The sequence below is a fragment of the Citrus sinensis genome, chromosome 3, assembly GCF_022201045.2.
Source record: "Citrus sinensis cultivar Valencia sweet orange chromosome 3, DVS_A1.0, whole genome shotgun sequence".
Lineage (NCBI taxonomy): Eukaryota > Viridiplantae > Streptophyta > Magnoliopsida > Sapindales > Rutaceae > Citrus > Citrus sinensis.
In genome coordinates, this window is record NC_068558.1 from 3,226,421 (window position 1) to 3,241,758 (window position 15,338).

The 15,338-nt window shown below is 35.3% G+C and overlaps 3 protein-coding genes across 3 annotated transcripts; 2 read left to right on the forward strand and 1 right to left on the reverse strand.

Annotated features, from left to right (window-relative positions):
* The first annotated feature begins 595 nt into the window (after nucleotides 1–595).
* Nucleotides 596–5,438, forward strand: LOC102625616 (M phase phosphoprotein 10). The gene is made up of 13 exons (XM_006476738.4): nucleotides 596–1,409; nucleotides 1,747–1,817; nucleotides 2,274–2,400; nucleotides 2,533–2,643; nucleotides 2,771–2,908; nucleotides 3,578–3,646; nucleotides 3,746–3,787; nucleotides 3,924–3,992; nucleotides 4,207–4,278; nucleotides 4,365–4,418; nucleotides 4,504–4,645; nucleotides 4,791–4,856; nucleotides 4,960–5,438. Exons 1-13 carry the CDS (start codon nucleotides 687–689, stop codon nucleotides 4,971–4,973), a joined length of 1,698 nt encoding a protein of 565 aa, XP_006476801.2. The 5' UTR covers nucleotides 596–686; the 3' UTR covers nucleotides 4,974–5,438.
* Nucleotides 5,439–5,706: 268 nt separating this feature from the next.
* LOC102625908 (uncharacterized) lies at nucleotides 5,707–7,967 on the reverse strand. The gene is made up of 5 exons (XM_006476739.4): nucleotides 7,761–7,967; nucleotides 7,549–7,656; nucleotides 6,990–7,245; nucleotides 6,682–6,759; nucleotides 5,707–6,156 (listed from the first exon to the last, which is right to left on the reverse strand). The coding sequence occupies exons 1-5, from the start codon at nucleotides 7,797–7,799 to the stop codon at nucleotides 6,023–6,025; spliced, it is 615 nt and encodes a 204-aa protein (XP_006476802.2). The 5' UTR covers nucleotides 7,800–7,967; the 3' UTR covers nucleotides 5,707–6,022.
* Nucleotides 7,968–8,204: 237 nt separating this feature from the next.
* LOC102626193 (hypothetical protein) lies at nucleotides 8,205–10,150 on the forward strand. Its single transcript, XM_006476740.4, has 3 exons — nucleotides 8,205–9,317; nucleotides 9,465–9,515; nucleotides 9,880–10,150. Exons 1-3 carry the CDS (start codon nucleotides 8,501–8,503, stop codon nucleotides 9,924–9,926), a joined length of 915 nt encoding a protein of 304 aa, XP_006476803.2. The 5' UTR covers nucleotides 8,205–8,500; the 3' UTR covers nucleotides 9,927–10,150.
* Nucleotides 10,151–15,338: the final 5,188 nt, after the last annotated feature.

Consider the following 15,338-nt stretch of genomic DNA (forward strand, 5'->3'; position numbering starts at 1 on the left):
TATAAATTTATTTTGTACAAACTAATGTGACATGATAAAATTGATTGAATTAAACATCTCTTAGCCCACATGATTTATTTATATTATTTTATATTTTTATTCAACCAATAAATTAATGTCACATCAGTTTGTGCAAGATAAGTTTATATAAGAGTTTGTGGTCGTATCGTCACTCTTTAATATTTATTTAACTAATTTATAATGAATATTTAAATATAAAATTATTTAAGTCCAACATATGAAGCATAATCTAACAAAAGTAAAATTTTATAAACTAAACTGCTACAACTAAAATATAAAAAGATACAAACATAACTTTGGGCTTTTTAAGGCCCGACCAGGGAAAAAGGGCTCGGGCTCTGCCAAACCCGGCCTGAGCCCAAGGTTTTGCCGCGATACCGCGATACGGGACTTATTTGATACAAGTGTACAAACTATACCCTTCTTTGAGAAAATATAAGAACTCAGAGATTCAGTTATTATTACCCTCTCTGTATGACTGTATCTATATTAATTTTCCATTTATGAGAATATCTGAAATCTACGGTACACGCGCGGGCCGCGCGGGTGTGTAAGAACTAAGAAGTATAAAAAATTTCATTTATTTTTTCGAAAAAAAAAACCAAAACCCTAATTATTCAAAAACCAGAGAGTTGGCGAATAACAACGGACTGAACTGAACTGACATGGCAACAAAAAGCGAAGCATCGCTCAACCTCGACCTCCTGCACCGCCTGAAGTCGACGGAGCCGCCGGTATGGCTGGCACCGAGGGCGGAGCTCTCCGAAACGGCGCGTAAAGCCTCAAAAATTATCTTTTCGTACCTTAGACCTTACGCCCCTAAATCGCCGTTGGATCAGCTACTGATCGAAGGGTTTGATGCAGAGCAGATTTGGCAGCAAATTGACTTGCAGTCACAGCCTCTGTTGTCTAGTCTTAAGAGAGAAGTTAAAAAATTTGAGAAGAAACCGGAGGAAATTGGGAAGATTAGGGAGGTACTGGAAGGTGAGAAGAAGGTTGTGGAAAGTGTGGGGAAGGTTCTAGAAGGTGAAAGGAGGGTGCTTGCAGTGGAAAGCGATGATTTTGATGAGGATTTGGATGATGGGTTAGATGATGATGATGATGATGATGATGACGATGATGAAGAAGAAGAAGAAGAAGAAGAAGTAGAAGGAAGTGAGGGTGAAGAGGAAAAGAAGGGGAAGGGAGGACCAGAAGGAGGGATAGAGGATGAGTTTTTGAAGATAAATGAATTGCAAGAGTATCTAGAAGAGGATGAGGCGAGGGAATATGGGTTGAAGAAGGATAGTAATGATAGTAGAAAGAAAGGAGGACGAAGGGTTTTGGATAATGAAGAAGATGAGGATGAGGATGAGGATGAGGATGAGGAAGATGAAGATGAGGAGGAGGTATTTTGTTTTTATTTTTGCTTGAAAGTAAAATGTGAAGTTGAATTGCTAAACTTATAATATGGATGCTTTGATATGATGGATTTGTGATCTGGAATAGCTTGTCTTTGAGGGTTTTTGAAATTAGATTTAGATACTTTTAAGTAATATAATCGGCCATTTTTCAAATCGCATTGTCTTAATAATTTTATTCAAGGATTTGAGGCTGGATTTGTTATGTAAATTGTTTCATGAATAGCATTTGTAGACATTGCAGTTGGCTTAGTAATTAATGGTTTAGAAAGTTATCTTATTCTTCCCATAGCTTGTGTTGTTCCTAAGTGTTGTGGTGTTGCAGCTTGGTGTTTTTGGTGACAGTGATGATAATGAGGAGGAGGATGAGCATAGGCAGAAATTGGAAAATGCTGGGTACTTTCTCAACCATTTACCTTTCATATTCTTGTGTCTCTCTCTCTCTCTCTCTCTAAATAAATTTTCTGAAGTGATACTTACAGGATATCATTTTGTTGAACACAAAAGTTTGTTTGATGTTGATGTGAAAATTGTTGATTTTATTAGCAAAACTTTGGCATTTCCTTTGCCAACCTTCGCAAATGCATATCTACTGTTGCCACCATAACCTAAGGCACTTCCCATATTGTCTATTCCAACTGCTACTGCACCCAAATCAAATACTGTTCTACAACTGATAATACCAGCATTGGGACATCAATACCATTACCAATATTGGGAGGTCTAGAGTACATGGACAATGGTTTTTATATTGTCACTGCCACTGCCTCCCCTTCCAACATCTTCATAAAAGCCACCATCCTCCTGACAATACTTGTCTATAAGAGCTAAATATAAAATTTTTATATTCAGGTACGAAGACTTCTTTGGTAGTAAAAGGAAAAAAGCTCCAAAGAAAAATTTAAAATCAACTGAAGAGTTAGAAGAAGATTCGGGCTTGGATGATGAAGAAGATGAGGATGAGGCAGTAGAGACTAAGGTATTGTTTAAATATATATGTTGCATATACTTTTTACATATTAAGGGCTCTCATATGGTACTGATAAAATTTCATCTTCAATCAGGAAGTTTATTTACTGAAATAACTCTTCAAGTTCTTTTTCTTTTACAGAAAAATGATAATCTTTCAACACATGAGAAACAATCTGAGCAACTTCGAGCTGAAATAGAGAAGATGGAGAAAGCAAATTTAGACCCCAAAACTTGGACCATGCAGGGAGAGGTAACTTTGTATTTCGCCAATATTGTTGTTAGAATATTCTGTGGGTATTCATTCATGTATTTTGGATATAAATCAATTCCATGTATTACATTGTGGTGTGTTCATACACTATGATTTCTGATAACAGGTAACTGCTGCACAAAGGCCAAAAAATAGTGCATTAGAAGTTGATTTAGATTTTCAGCACAATGTAAGACCTGCCCCTGTAATCACAGAGGAGTTTACAGCATCACTTGAAGAAATGATAAAGAAGAGGATCATTGAGGTGAAATTCATACTCTAATGCATATAATTTTGAATCAGTGTTCTGCCAGTATCTTTTTGTTGTATTTGAAATCATGTCTAAGGTTGATTATGCAAAAATTCTATTCTTTAATACCTTGTCCTTCTTTCTCTAAAGTCTGCACTAAACCTGTAAAGTTATTTTTCAAAGCTTGAAAGACCTACATAATCCAACTACAGCCAAGTGAATGGGCTAATGGTAATCATGACATTCCCAATATTTATATTGTTTTCCAAGTATTGATACCTGTAAATTCATATAGCTGATGTGAAATATGTCTGCGCAGCGAGAATGCAGAAGGTAGATTGGAGAATGTTTTAACTGGGATATGTGACACTGATTTATACAGTTTGTTCAGGTGTAGGAAATATCATAGTTTCAATTTTCTCTGTTAAATTTTATATATAATCATTTTGAGAGCTGCAGACTTAATATTCATTTGGAATGGTGTTTGCTTCTTCTGGTCGTTTTTCTACTGTTCACTAATATCCATTAGTGCATCTACTATGGAAAACATTTCCTTTTCCCCCATTCCCTTCTACAATGTTCACTGGTTCTTTCAAACAATGATTATCAATCATTGTTCATTTGTTTGATTGAATTCTTTCTCTGAAACTAATAACAAGCCGTAGCTCTTCTATGATGCTTTAGGGGCAATTTGATGATGTTGAAAAGGCTGCTAGTTTACCCTCTAAAGCACCAAGAGAATTGAAAGAGTTGGTATGTACTACTCCTTTTAAATAGGTAGCATGAGGAATTTTAGTCCTAGTATTTACGGTGAGTAATTTGTTCAAGCTGGTTTTCTGTTGAAATTTGCAGGATGAGAATAAGAGCAAAAAGGGGCTTGCTGAAGTTTATGAGGTTTGAATACTTACCAGCATGTGCTCTTAATTTTGACTGCTTTTTCCCATTTCTCTTCTATATTTTCTTGTTCTGCAGATGGATTGTGTGTGTTGACAAGCATGTCTGACTGGACAAGTATTCTTCTTATTTGCAGGAGGAATATGTTCAGAAGACAAATCCAGCTGCTGCCCCATTGACTTTCTCAGATGAACAGAAGAAGGAGGTGCATCTTCAAATTGTTCTGTTCTGTGATAACTGGTTCCCTAGTTAGATCTTTTTTCTCATCTGTTGTGTCTTTTCTGTCTATGTACTACATTTTCGCACTATTCATTTGGTAGGACTTTTACTTTATAACATCTCATTCCTGAGTTCTTTTTTGCATGTCCTTTTAAGATCATCTTGGATTCTTCTAAACTCGAAGTTGTAATTTTTGCCAGGCAAGCATGCTGTTCAAGAAACTCTGCTTGAAGTTGGATGCGCTTTCTCATTTCCACTTCACTCCAAAACCTGTATGTTTCCCAATTATGATAAAAGAATGTGTTTACTGGCAGGTTATTTGTTTGTTTATCTTTATAGTTTGTCTTTCTTTGTATAGGTTATAGAGGACATGTCTATACAAGCAAATGTCCCTGCCCTTGCCATGGAAGAGGTAAACACTGTTAACTTTTTAGGTTATGATTTTCTTGTATCAGGAACTATATGGCTAACATGCATGATATATTCTCCATGGACAGATTGCACCTGTTGCTGTTTCAGATGCAGCTATGCTGGCTCCGGAGGAAGTCTTTGCAGGTAGAGGTGATGTAAAAGAGGAAGCAGAACTTACAAAGGCAGAGAGGAAGAGGAGGAGAGCTAGTAAGAAAAGAAAATTTAAGGGTAAGCTTGGACAAGACAGTTGAAATGATTCGTCACCCGGCCCTTTTTTTCCCTTTTTTTCTTTTAAGGAACTGTCTTAAAAGTCTTCCATGAATGATTCATCTACCTCTCTTCAACCATTAATTGTTGACCAATATGATCACAGCTGAAGCCACAAAAAGGATGACAGCAAAGAAGGCACGAGACAACACATTGCTAAATCACAATGATGGTGACTATTTGATCTTCTCTTAACCAGTAAAATACTATTCTGAAAATTTTAATAAAAAAGACATCCATCACCACAATTTTTTTTTTTTTTGGGAATTCTGCAGGCAAAGAAGAGTAATGAATACTTGAAAAGTTTGAGGTCCCATAACCCTGTCGACTGGTGTTCTAAATTTAGGGGTGCAGAAGGAGACGAGAAAGATAGAAAACAATGGGGCTCTATTGACGATGATCAATACACTTATTGCTATTTCCAAGTTTAGATGGAGTTGTAGGAAGTACTATTCGGTATTCCTTTGAAGCGCCCTGCTGAGAGTCAGCTGCCTTGGTTATTCCTTGTAAATTTAGGATTAGAGAATAAATTTTGGTATGTAAGTTATGGAAAATGTGAATTGCGATGGATGATATTCACCTTAAAAATAGGTAATTGTCTTGTTGTTCTTTCAATACCCCCCATAAGTTGTACCCGTCCAATTTTGTTTTGTCAACACAGAAATTGAAGCCTTTATGTTTACTTCTGTACCGTGACTCCAGAGTAAAAAATAAAAGAAAGATTGGTTTCTGGCAATGGATGTCAGTTGATGAATACGAGTGCCAAAATGTAAGAATACGCCAGCTATTTGAGATATTCACCCACTTATCGTACCCGTAGTATGGCAGACAAGAAGTAACAATCAGCTTGTGTTGGTCGATGCTACAAGTTGGCGGTTGATTTTAGTCCAGTTCTGAGCGAATTGTCCAGTGACTAGGAGCAAGCACAGGAGAGTTATTTTGGATGTGATTACTACAGGGGTCCAAATCGAATCAAGATCAAAGATTTAACTTGTTATTCCAACACACGGTGCGCGCGCACATGCACACAGAGAGAGAGACAGATTTATTTAGAGCCACTAGATCAAATAAAATTCTTACATGTAAAGAAACCTGAAAGGGAACAAAAATTATTGAAAACTATGAACCAAAATCTCAGAAAAGCAAAATCATAGATAATTAATTTCCTTCGTATAACAGTATCTATTGGGATTTACCCTTTCTTTAGTTTCTAGTCTATAGGCCAGTACGGTCAAGGAGTAGATGATTAACAAGTGCATCAAATTCCGTTTTAGCCAACTCCCCAGTCTCTATCTTTCCAGGAAATTTGCAAACATTCTGGTCCAGCAAAAATAACACTCATCTTTTACTCGAGTGTTCTTCAAGCCTATCAATTGCAGCACCAACACCACTCTTTGCGCCCCCTCCTTGACCTGACTCGGCAGCCATATTCCCCTCATTTGCTTTATCTACCAGTTTCAAGTGGAGCCAACCTGTCAGAAGATGCAATTTGGATACTTCACAACACTGCTCATTGTAGTATTGACACAACTATGAATGCCCTTTCTATATTGCCATTGGTAGTTGTAAGCAGTCATCATACTCGGGCATTAATTACAACAATGCTCTAACAAAGCAGGTGAGTACAATTTGGACTGATCCAAAGAAAAAATAATAATAATAACTGTTCCCTAAAAGTTACTCCAACGCACAAGGTTAGCCCTTAACAAATACCTGCTTCCTTAAATGTACAATTTGGTAAGTAGAAAAATGACTAAATCATCTAAAAGAGTTATCTCCATAGTGATGAATCCTATGAAAGTCATTTACTTCTATTGTTATTATTTTAGAATAAAGAGGTTTCATGATCAGCACCAGAGACCCGAGTCTGTGTTCTAAATCTAAGATCAGGTAATGATTGACCCAGTGTGAGGGCATATGCCATTTTTTGCAAGTACACTGTGCACAAACAATATATTTCGATATTCAAAGCGATGTATAAGCTATTAATCTATTACCGAGAGGGAAACCAACTGCTGCTCCCAGTACTGATCCAAGCACCACATTCCTAGTGCGCCAAGCAAGTGACCCTGGCACTGGCAGCAAAATGAAATAATAATGTTAATCACAAGGAAGGCTACATTCCAAGTAAATTAAACTTCAAGAGAAATTATGTCTAATATTGCAGATATCACTTAAATAATAATTAAAATCACTTAAATAATAATTAAAAAAAAAACACATAGGGGACTCCACTTGGTTATGTGAAAAGAAATCCAACAATTTGAGAGCAAACTTATAAGATGCCAGGGATACGGCATCTTACTAATTAATCCAAATGTAGCGGCAGTGGCTGAACCTGCTCCAACAACATTGAAAACATCATGGACACCCCGTTTCTCAGCAAGCAAATTTTGTAAACCATAAAATGCAGCTGTGAACATCCCAAGACGCACTCCACCAACTATTGAGCCACGAGTTACTCGGATGAACCTTTTCTCCATTGCGTCTCTCATTAGACGATACTGCTCACGCTTGTCCGGCGTGCTCCCAAGCTTCAACATCACTTCCGCATCCTTGCTCTGCAAACAGAAAAGATCTAGTTAACAGAACATATTTTATTTGAAACATAGCTTAACATTAAAATAGTACACGCTTCATACAACAGAAGCTTATTAAACCTTTCACTTGAAATGTAACATTACATGTAAAACTCTAAATTTGAACCAAAACCGTTACTTACCCGAATCAAGCGAACATTTATAACCCGCAAAAGAAATTCAAGTGTCGATTTTTACAAATCTAAATTCTTCAACAGGACCTTATGTTGAAGAACGAAAAGACAAATTTTAAAAATTTTAAAAATTAAGGAAATAGGAGCTTACAACTGAAGCAGCTGCCTCCTTGCTGCCGCCATACAACATCCCGGCAAACACTCCTATCACAGTAGCCGTTCCCCAGTTCGCTGTTCCTGGCAGTCTCCGATGACCATCCTAATTTTTTCACAAAATTTTCAGTTGGCTTCTACTTACACAACTGTAACCAACCAGAATTTAACATAATAATCCCATCGTAGAGATAGATAGTAAAGAGTTACATTTGAGATGGTTCCTCCTTTATCTTCGAGTGCTTCCATTTGTAAATTGCAACCCAATTGATGGTATCGACGAAGAAAATTGATGAATTTGATCAAATAGTGTTCTGAATAATCTCCATCGTTTTCTAGGCAGCCAAAGAGAGAATCATCGAGGCGGTGACGCTGAGAGTGAAAATGGCTCTTCACTTCGTTCGGTTAATGAGGTGACAACTTTTACGAAATTACCCTAGTTTTTCTTTCGAAATTCAAAATTACCCAGAGCTACAATATATTATAGCCCCCCAAACTTTAGATTAATATTATGTAAACCCATTAATTTTCATATTTCGTCAGAGACCTCTAGTCAATGGTCTTGCTTCATTTCCATTTTGCCTTTATTTATCATAATTGAACTGCTTTCGATTCGATTCCCTTTGGCCTCTGTTTTAGTCAGAGACAAGCAAAATGCAAATTACTTAAATCTAAAGCAACACATCAATTGCACCAAAAATCAAACTAAAGCTGTAGCAAAACGTAAAAAGCAGCCGAATGATTTTGTTTCTTTTCTTTTCTTTTCTTTTTTTTCTTTTCTGGGAAAAAAGAAGAAATCTATTAATTCCCACAAATAGATTCCTCAACACTACATGTGAATAAAGTCCCTCAAATGATTTCATCCACCATTCAAGCAAAGTATCATATCAGGCATCACTTCCAATTTCCTTTGATCCGAAAACTCTCACTCACAGTCACAGGGCACAGCCATGTCTACACTCTTCTTGGCCACCTTTTTATTCATTTTTTCGGCATCAAATCCGCTAACTACAGCCGATATTCACATCAACAAATGCAGATCATATTGCGGAAACATAACCATAGACTACCCTTTTGCAATTCAACAAGGCTGCGGCCATCCCGGCTTCCGAGATTTGTTATTTTGCGTGAACGATTTTCTAATGTTTCACATAAGCTCGGGCTCATACCGTGTGCTAGAAATAGACTACGCTTATCAATCGCTCACATTACACGACGCCCACATGTCAACCTGTGACAACATGGTGCTAGGTGGCAAGGGCAACGGCTTCGCGGTCGAGCAATGGCGGGCCCCGTACTTCAATCCAACGGCTGATAACGTGTTCATGCTAATTGGTTGCTCGGCCAAGTCACCACTCTTCCAAGGCTTCCCGGGGCAGCACTTGCCCTGTAGGAATGTTTCGGGCATGGGATGTGAGGACTACTACCAGTGCCCGTCTTGGCGCTTGGTGGGCCGTAAACGGACGGCCCCGATGTACGGTTCGGGCCCACCAGAGTGTTGCGCCGTGGCGTTCGAGTCTATTAAGATGATAAATCTGACTAAGCTCGAATGCGAAGGGTATGCAAGTGCGTACAGCCTTGCACCATTGAAGATTGACGGCCCCAGCGAGTGGTCCTATGGGATAAGAGTCAAGTATTCAGTCCAAGGCGGTGACCAATTTTGTAGAGCTTGCGAGGCTACTGGCGGCACTTGTGGCTTTGGCACTGATGGTGTCAGGCAGCTGTGCATGTGTGGCAGCGTCAATTCCACATCAAACTGTGATTCGGGTGAGAATAAGATTTTATATTATGTTTGACATTCTCTGTGCTTATAATCATTATCACAAGTCACAACTGGGTTAGCCCTGCTTATTTGACTCCGTTTGATTGTTTGCACATTATCTAAATTAACTTTTTATATTGTAATTTTTGCAGTCGGTTCATCATCAAGTAGAATTTCATGGCCTCTTTCACAAATTTCAGCAGGTTCATAATTAATTCTCTTTAGCATTTTCCCATAACAATTGTGCTTAGAATGTAATTTTCAAGGATTCAGTCTCCTTTTTTTTTTTCTTTTTTTCAATAAAATTGAATCGAAATAAGTTGATTTGATTCGATTCGATTCAGTTAGATGATTTTTTTTTCCTTTTTGGGGTTAATTTTTTTGAAGACTCAAACTTATCAGTAGAAAATTTTGAACCGATCTACAAATTGGATTGGTTCAATTCGGGCGACAAAATGTCCACCCCTAATATTTTCTTCAACGAATAAGATCATTTATGATGCTATTTATTGCAACTACTTAGTATGTGTATTGGTATAAACATCTTAGTTCTTGTAATTTTTGCAGGATTTTTCGTGCTCCTGTCAATTTGGATGACAATAAACCACGGTTGAAGAGTAGAAAAACACAAGCTATATATTGCTAGAACGTACGTGGGCATATCAAGAAATTTTAATTTTTTATTTATTGATTGATTATTTGCTCATCATGAGGAAGAGGAAAGGATAATGTTGTTGTAATATATATGCAAAACGAGTTCAAGGGGAGAACGTGTGCACTTGATCCACTTCGTTGACTTATTTAAAAAAAAAAATTGCATACATCATCACTTCTATAATATTTCTACCATAACATTAGAAATTTTTACTGTGGTATTTATTCATCGGATGGTACAAGAGTAATTTTATTAATTATAAATTGAGATTCAATTTTGCAATCATCATGATCCGACCTTTTGGATGGCCATATTGTTCAGATTTTGACGGGCCAACATTTTGCAGTCATCATGGTGTTAACTTCCTTTTGTGCTTAAAAATTTTTTTTTTTAAAAAAAGCATTTTCAAATGCAAAAGAGAATTAAAAAAGAGAGATAATTTAATACTAAGTCATGATAATTCTAAGGGTGGGACTATTTGTACTTTAATTTATACTTTAAACAATCTAATTTTAATAAAAATTTATCTTAAATAAAATAACCCTAAATGAATTTATTACTGAGAACATTAATATAATTTAAGAAAATACTATTCATTTAACATACATATAACATGAGATGTTTGCATCCTTGTAAAGGACTGAAGCTAACATCGTCGCAATAATTTCTTCAGAGGAACCAAAGTTAGGGTTGTTGACAGAAAATTCCATTTGGTGTTGTCATGAGAACTATAATCACACTGAAAAACAACATTAAAAAAAATAATAATAATAATAATACCACAAGAAATAAAATCTCATTGGTTCAATTGATGTTCTTCTGTGTTTGCCTGTTGGTGTAGAACTTGGAAGGCAAGATTGCTCTCTCTCGGTTGGGCAGCTAATGACCTTCTCCATTGGTTCCCTTGCTTGATTGTGTAAGGAGAATGGAAGACCATGTTTATGTTAATAATCGTTTGGTGTAATTATTTTAATGAAAGATAATTTTGGCATTTGAAAGAGCTGTGCGGAATAAAATTTAGACGGACTGATTTGAGCCTAAAAAACACTCTTCACACTTGTTACTTTTAAGATTTTATTTTTTGAAAAAAAATTGAATAAAACTTCTGCATAAATTATAGCTTACTAAATCCTCTTGAAATTATGGTAAAAACAATCAAGGTCTAAATCAATTAATAAAGAATTTCATTTTATCACTTAGGACCTTTAGGTTAAAGATGGTGCAATTACGTTTTAGTTTTTAGATGCAACCCCACCTTCATTCGAATACAAATGGTCTAATACCGCGCTGCAGTTATAACTATATTAGCGAGTTTAATATAAAATCTCTAGCAAGGCCAACAAATGATGAGATATATGTCACTTTAATTGTAAACCCATATGTAAATTGAAGCTGACTGCTAAATGCAATTATTTTATTTTATTTTATTTTTTAATTTAATGGGTTTTATTTGAATCACAATATTTCAAGGAATTAATCTCTAAACACGTTTACGAACTTAGCTAGCGAAAAGGAATATCAAAGATGGTCAATTCCCAATCCAATCTCCCCAATTTAAACCATTCAGAACTGTTTAAGAGGGAGGAAGGAAAAGAAGAACAGAATATAAGGAAGAAGAAGACTAGTACCAGTTATTTGTAAATAATGTGGGGTTAATTGTGGATTTTAAGAAAGTTCATAGAGTAAAACTCTATCTACATAATGTTAATATAGAATGTTAAATCTATGTTAGAATGATAATATAGAGTTTATTAGGTAAATTAATATAGAAAGAAAAATTATGGGTTCAAATAAGTTTCTTCGTAAAAATTTATTAAATGAATGTATAGAATGTTAAACATTGTGTTGGTATTTCAAAATATCAAATATCGTACATTATTTAGACAACACGACATGAGTTGGTTTATATATAGAAACCAAATATAGTGTGGTAACAAACCCATAAAGAGGAGGCCAAGCACTCGTGCCCAATAACTCACGCGCAAGGAGAATCCCCCAAGGCTTGGCCCTTTTTTTTACGTTTCTACCCTTGGTTTATTTTTATTCATTTTAATTCGAATTTCATTGAGAATTCAATTCCTAATTGAGTTAGGATTTAATCAAATCTTTGTATAATTATAATTCAAACTTATAGAGGAAAAAAGGGGCTAGGACTTTATCTATTTAAAGAGTTAAATATTTCACACCGTGATTATTTGACTTTGTCGTTTTCCTTTAGTCTTTATATCCAAGAGATTAAATTGTCTTTGTCAGTCCTTCTTGCACCGATGACACTGAAATGTTGTCTCCTGAGACACGTAAAATTTAGTCTTAAGAAAAGTGTTGTTATTACGTTGTTTGCCTTGACTGTTTACTGTTTTTCGTCCTAAAATTCAAACATAGAATAGTAGAGTAATCCGAATAAATTGTAACGTGTAATCGTAATTCTAAATTTGCGTTTAGTCATATTAATCGCCAAGAGACAAGAGGCTTGTGCATGCATTAGATGCGGAGAATTTATTTTGGCCTTCCAGATGAGACATAGAGAATTGTCAACAGTGATTGTCCCCGTTGGACAAGGAAAAAGCTGTGGTTATATTTTATTGTAGACAGATAATCGTTCTGTCCACGCGTTATCTTTTTCCTCTTTCGGAATTAGAGATGGCAAAATCCCGGGCCGGGTCCGGATATTGCCATGACCAGACCTTGCTCGGATGTAATCGGTTCGGGTCCGGGTTTGGACCGGATTTTAATCCGAGTACCCAGATTTTATATTTTTTAATATTTTATGTGTATATATTTTTTATTTTTTAGTAATTTTATAAGTTTTAAATTTATTTCAATAAAATTTGACATGAAAATATAAATTTTAAGTGTTTAAAACTTTATATATGTATAATAAATAAGTTAAATAAAATATAAAATATTTAAAATAATATATATTTTATAATTTTTTTAATAAAATATGAATTTCAGGTTTATCAAGTGATATCCAAGACCGATCCGACTTCATACCCAAACTGAATATTACTCGACCCGCAACACCCGAGTACGGTCCGGATCCGGACCGGACGGGTATTTTTACCACCTCTATTCTCTATTCGGAATGACTATCGGCTCAAAACCTCAAATCAAACAAATCCCAAAGTACATTTGATTTTTTTTTTCTACTACAAACGACCAAAATAGTGAATTGAAAATTAGCGTACACGCCGGGTCACGACAGCCGCTTAAGAAAAACGACTTAGATGTCAGACAGCCTCAATCTTCAATTATTTCAAACAAATTATTGGAAACGTTGAAACCGTGAATGTCCCTATCCGCTACCGAGACGTGTCAAGCATGCATTTCTCACGCTTAGCCAATAGCCACTCTGACAGTGAAGGGTAAACAAATAATGTCCTCACCAAAAAAATAGGTAGGCATATGTTATACGTAACTTACGTCACTCACACACATTATGCATGTCTTATGTTGATATTATTATTTATGTTAGTGATGTAATTTACAATTGAATATAATTTAGAGGCTCCCAAATAGTTATGATAACAACAATGCCAAATAAAAGTAATTTAAGAAGTAAAAAAAAAATCAACTTATCATCACATGAGGAAAAAAGAAAAAAGTGTAGAAATAATGAAGGAATAGCTTTCTAAAATTAATTTTGGAGAGTCAGTATATACACAATCATTATCTAATAAATAAAAAAATCTCTTGGTGTATATTTGACAAACCACATTACATGAGATTGTATTAATTAATGTGATACAATCTCATATTAAATAAATCTTATTGTTTAGGCTATACACACCATAATGTAAATAGTGCATTAAAAAAACCTAAGGTGGGTCGGTTTTGTGTTATACTGCACTATTCACATCATTTTTTATTTTTTAATTAAATTTAAAAAAAAAAACTAAAACATTAAATAAAACTAGAAACTCAAGTATGTTGCTGCAGATGCTGATGAACTATCGTCAATAGTTCCGCGATGCATGGCCACGTGGTGGTTGCTGCATAACATCATGTTTTATATTTTAGTACCATTAAAATCTTTATTGTTAGAGTTACGCAATGATGCAATAATTACAAAAAAAAAAAAAAAAAAAAAGAGGAGTGCTAGCGACAGTCGCCCATAAGGGCGACTGATTCAGTCGCTAGTTTCCTCTGCCGACACGTGTGTCATACTTTGGGTTTTGTGTAATTTTAAATTAATGTTAAAATATTAATATCTTTTCATTTTATTTTAATATTATTATATATATGTATAGTGAATTTACCACAATATCCTTATTCTCTCTCCCTCTTGCTAAGTTTTCTCTTTTCTTATTGTTCCTCCGGCCACTGCAACTTCGTTCTCTTCTTCATCAATTTCTTTTCTTTCTTTTCTCCTTTAATAAAACTATGAAAGCCTGGATTAAAAAAAAAGACGAGGAAAAATTTTATTCTCCTTAGATTTTCTCCTTTCTCCTTTAATTTTCTCTTCTCCTTGCTTGAAAGATGACTATTTCTCCACTTCTCCGACTTCAGATTTGATATGATATTTTGTTTTGGGTGTGTAATCGGATCTACATGGTTGGGATAATTTTTGTTATTTATTTTCTAAAATAAAATATTTTTTCAAATTTTGTTTTAGCTAAGAAGGGGATTTTATTTTTATTATTTTTTTCCTTTTCTCTCTTTTTTCCAAGCTTTCAGTAGAGAGGGAGAAAGAAAAGAAATTAAAGAAGAAGAGAAGGAAGTTGCAGTGGCGAACAGAACAAGGAGGAGAGAAAGCCGGGCGAGAGGGAGATGGAATAAGTATCTTGTTGTAAATTCGTTATACATAATAATAATAATAATATTAATATTAAAACAAAACTTAAAGATATTAATATTTTAACATTAATTAAAAATTACATAAAATTCAAGATATCAGACACGTGTCGGCAGAAGAAGCTAGCGACTGAATCAGTCGCCCATAAGGGCGACTGTCGCTAGCACTCCTCAAAAAAAAATTGTGTTTATGATAAAAGATTTAAATGTTGAAACTTCGATAGTAGATCTGCAGGGAATGGAAATGTCTTTGTCAGTAATAAACTAATAATCACACCATTGCATTCCTCTAGCAATAATGATTCTAATGAGGGAACAGCCCCCTCACACAGCTGGATCTCATTGGGATCCGTTCCTCAACTGTGTGAGGGGGCTGTACCTTACGTTAAACGTAAGGTAGGCCAACCCTTCTAATGATATCAAAATATAATTCAAATGACACTAGAGTACGGCAGCGGCTGTGCAATGGTGGTGGTGACATTTGTTTATTTCAAGTGCGAAATTTAAAAGAATTAGTTGAAAAATATATTTAATCCCTCAATTGACGCAAAAATTGGTGCATTAAAATTCTTTATTG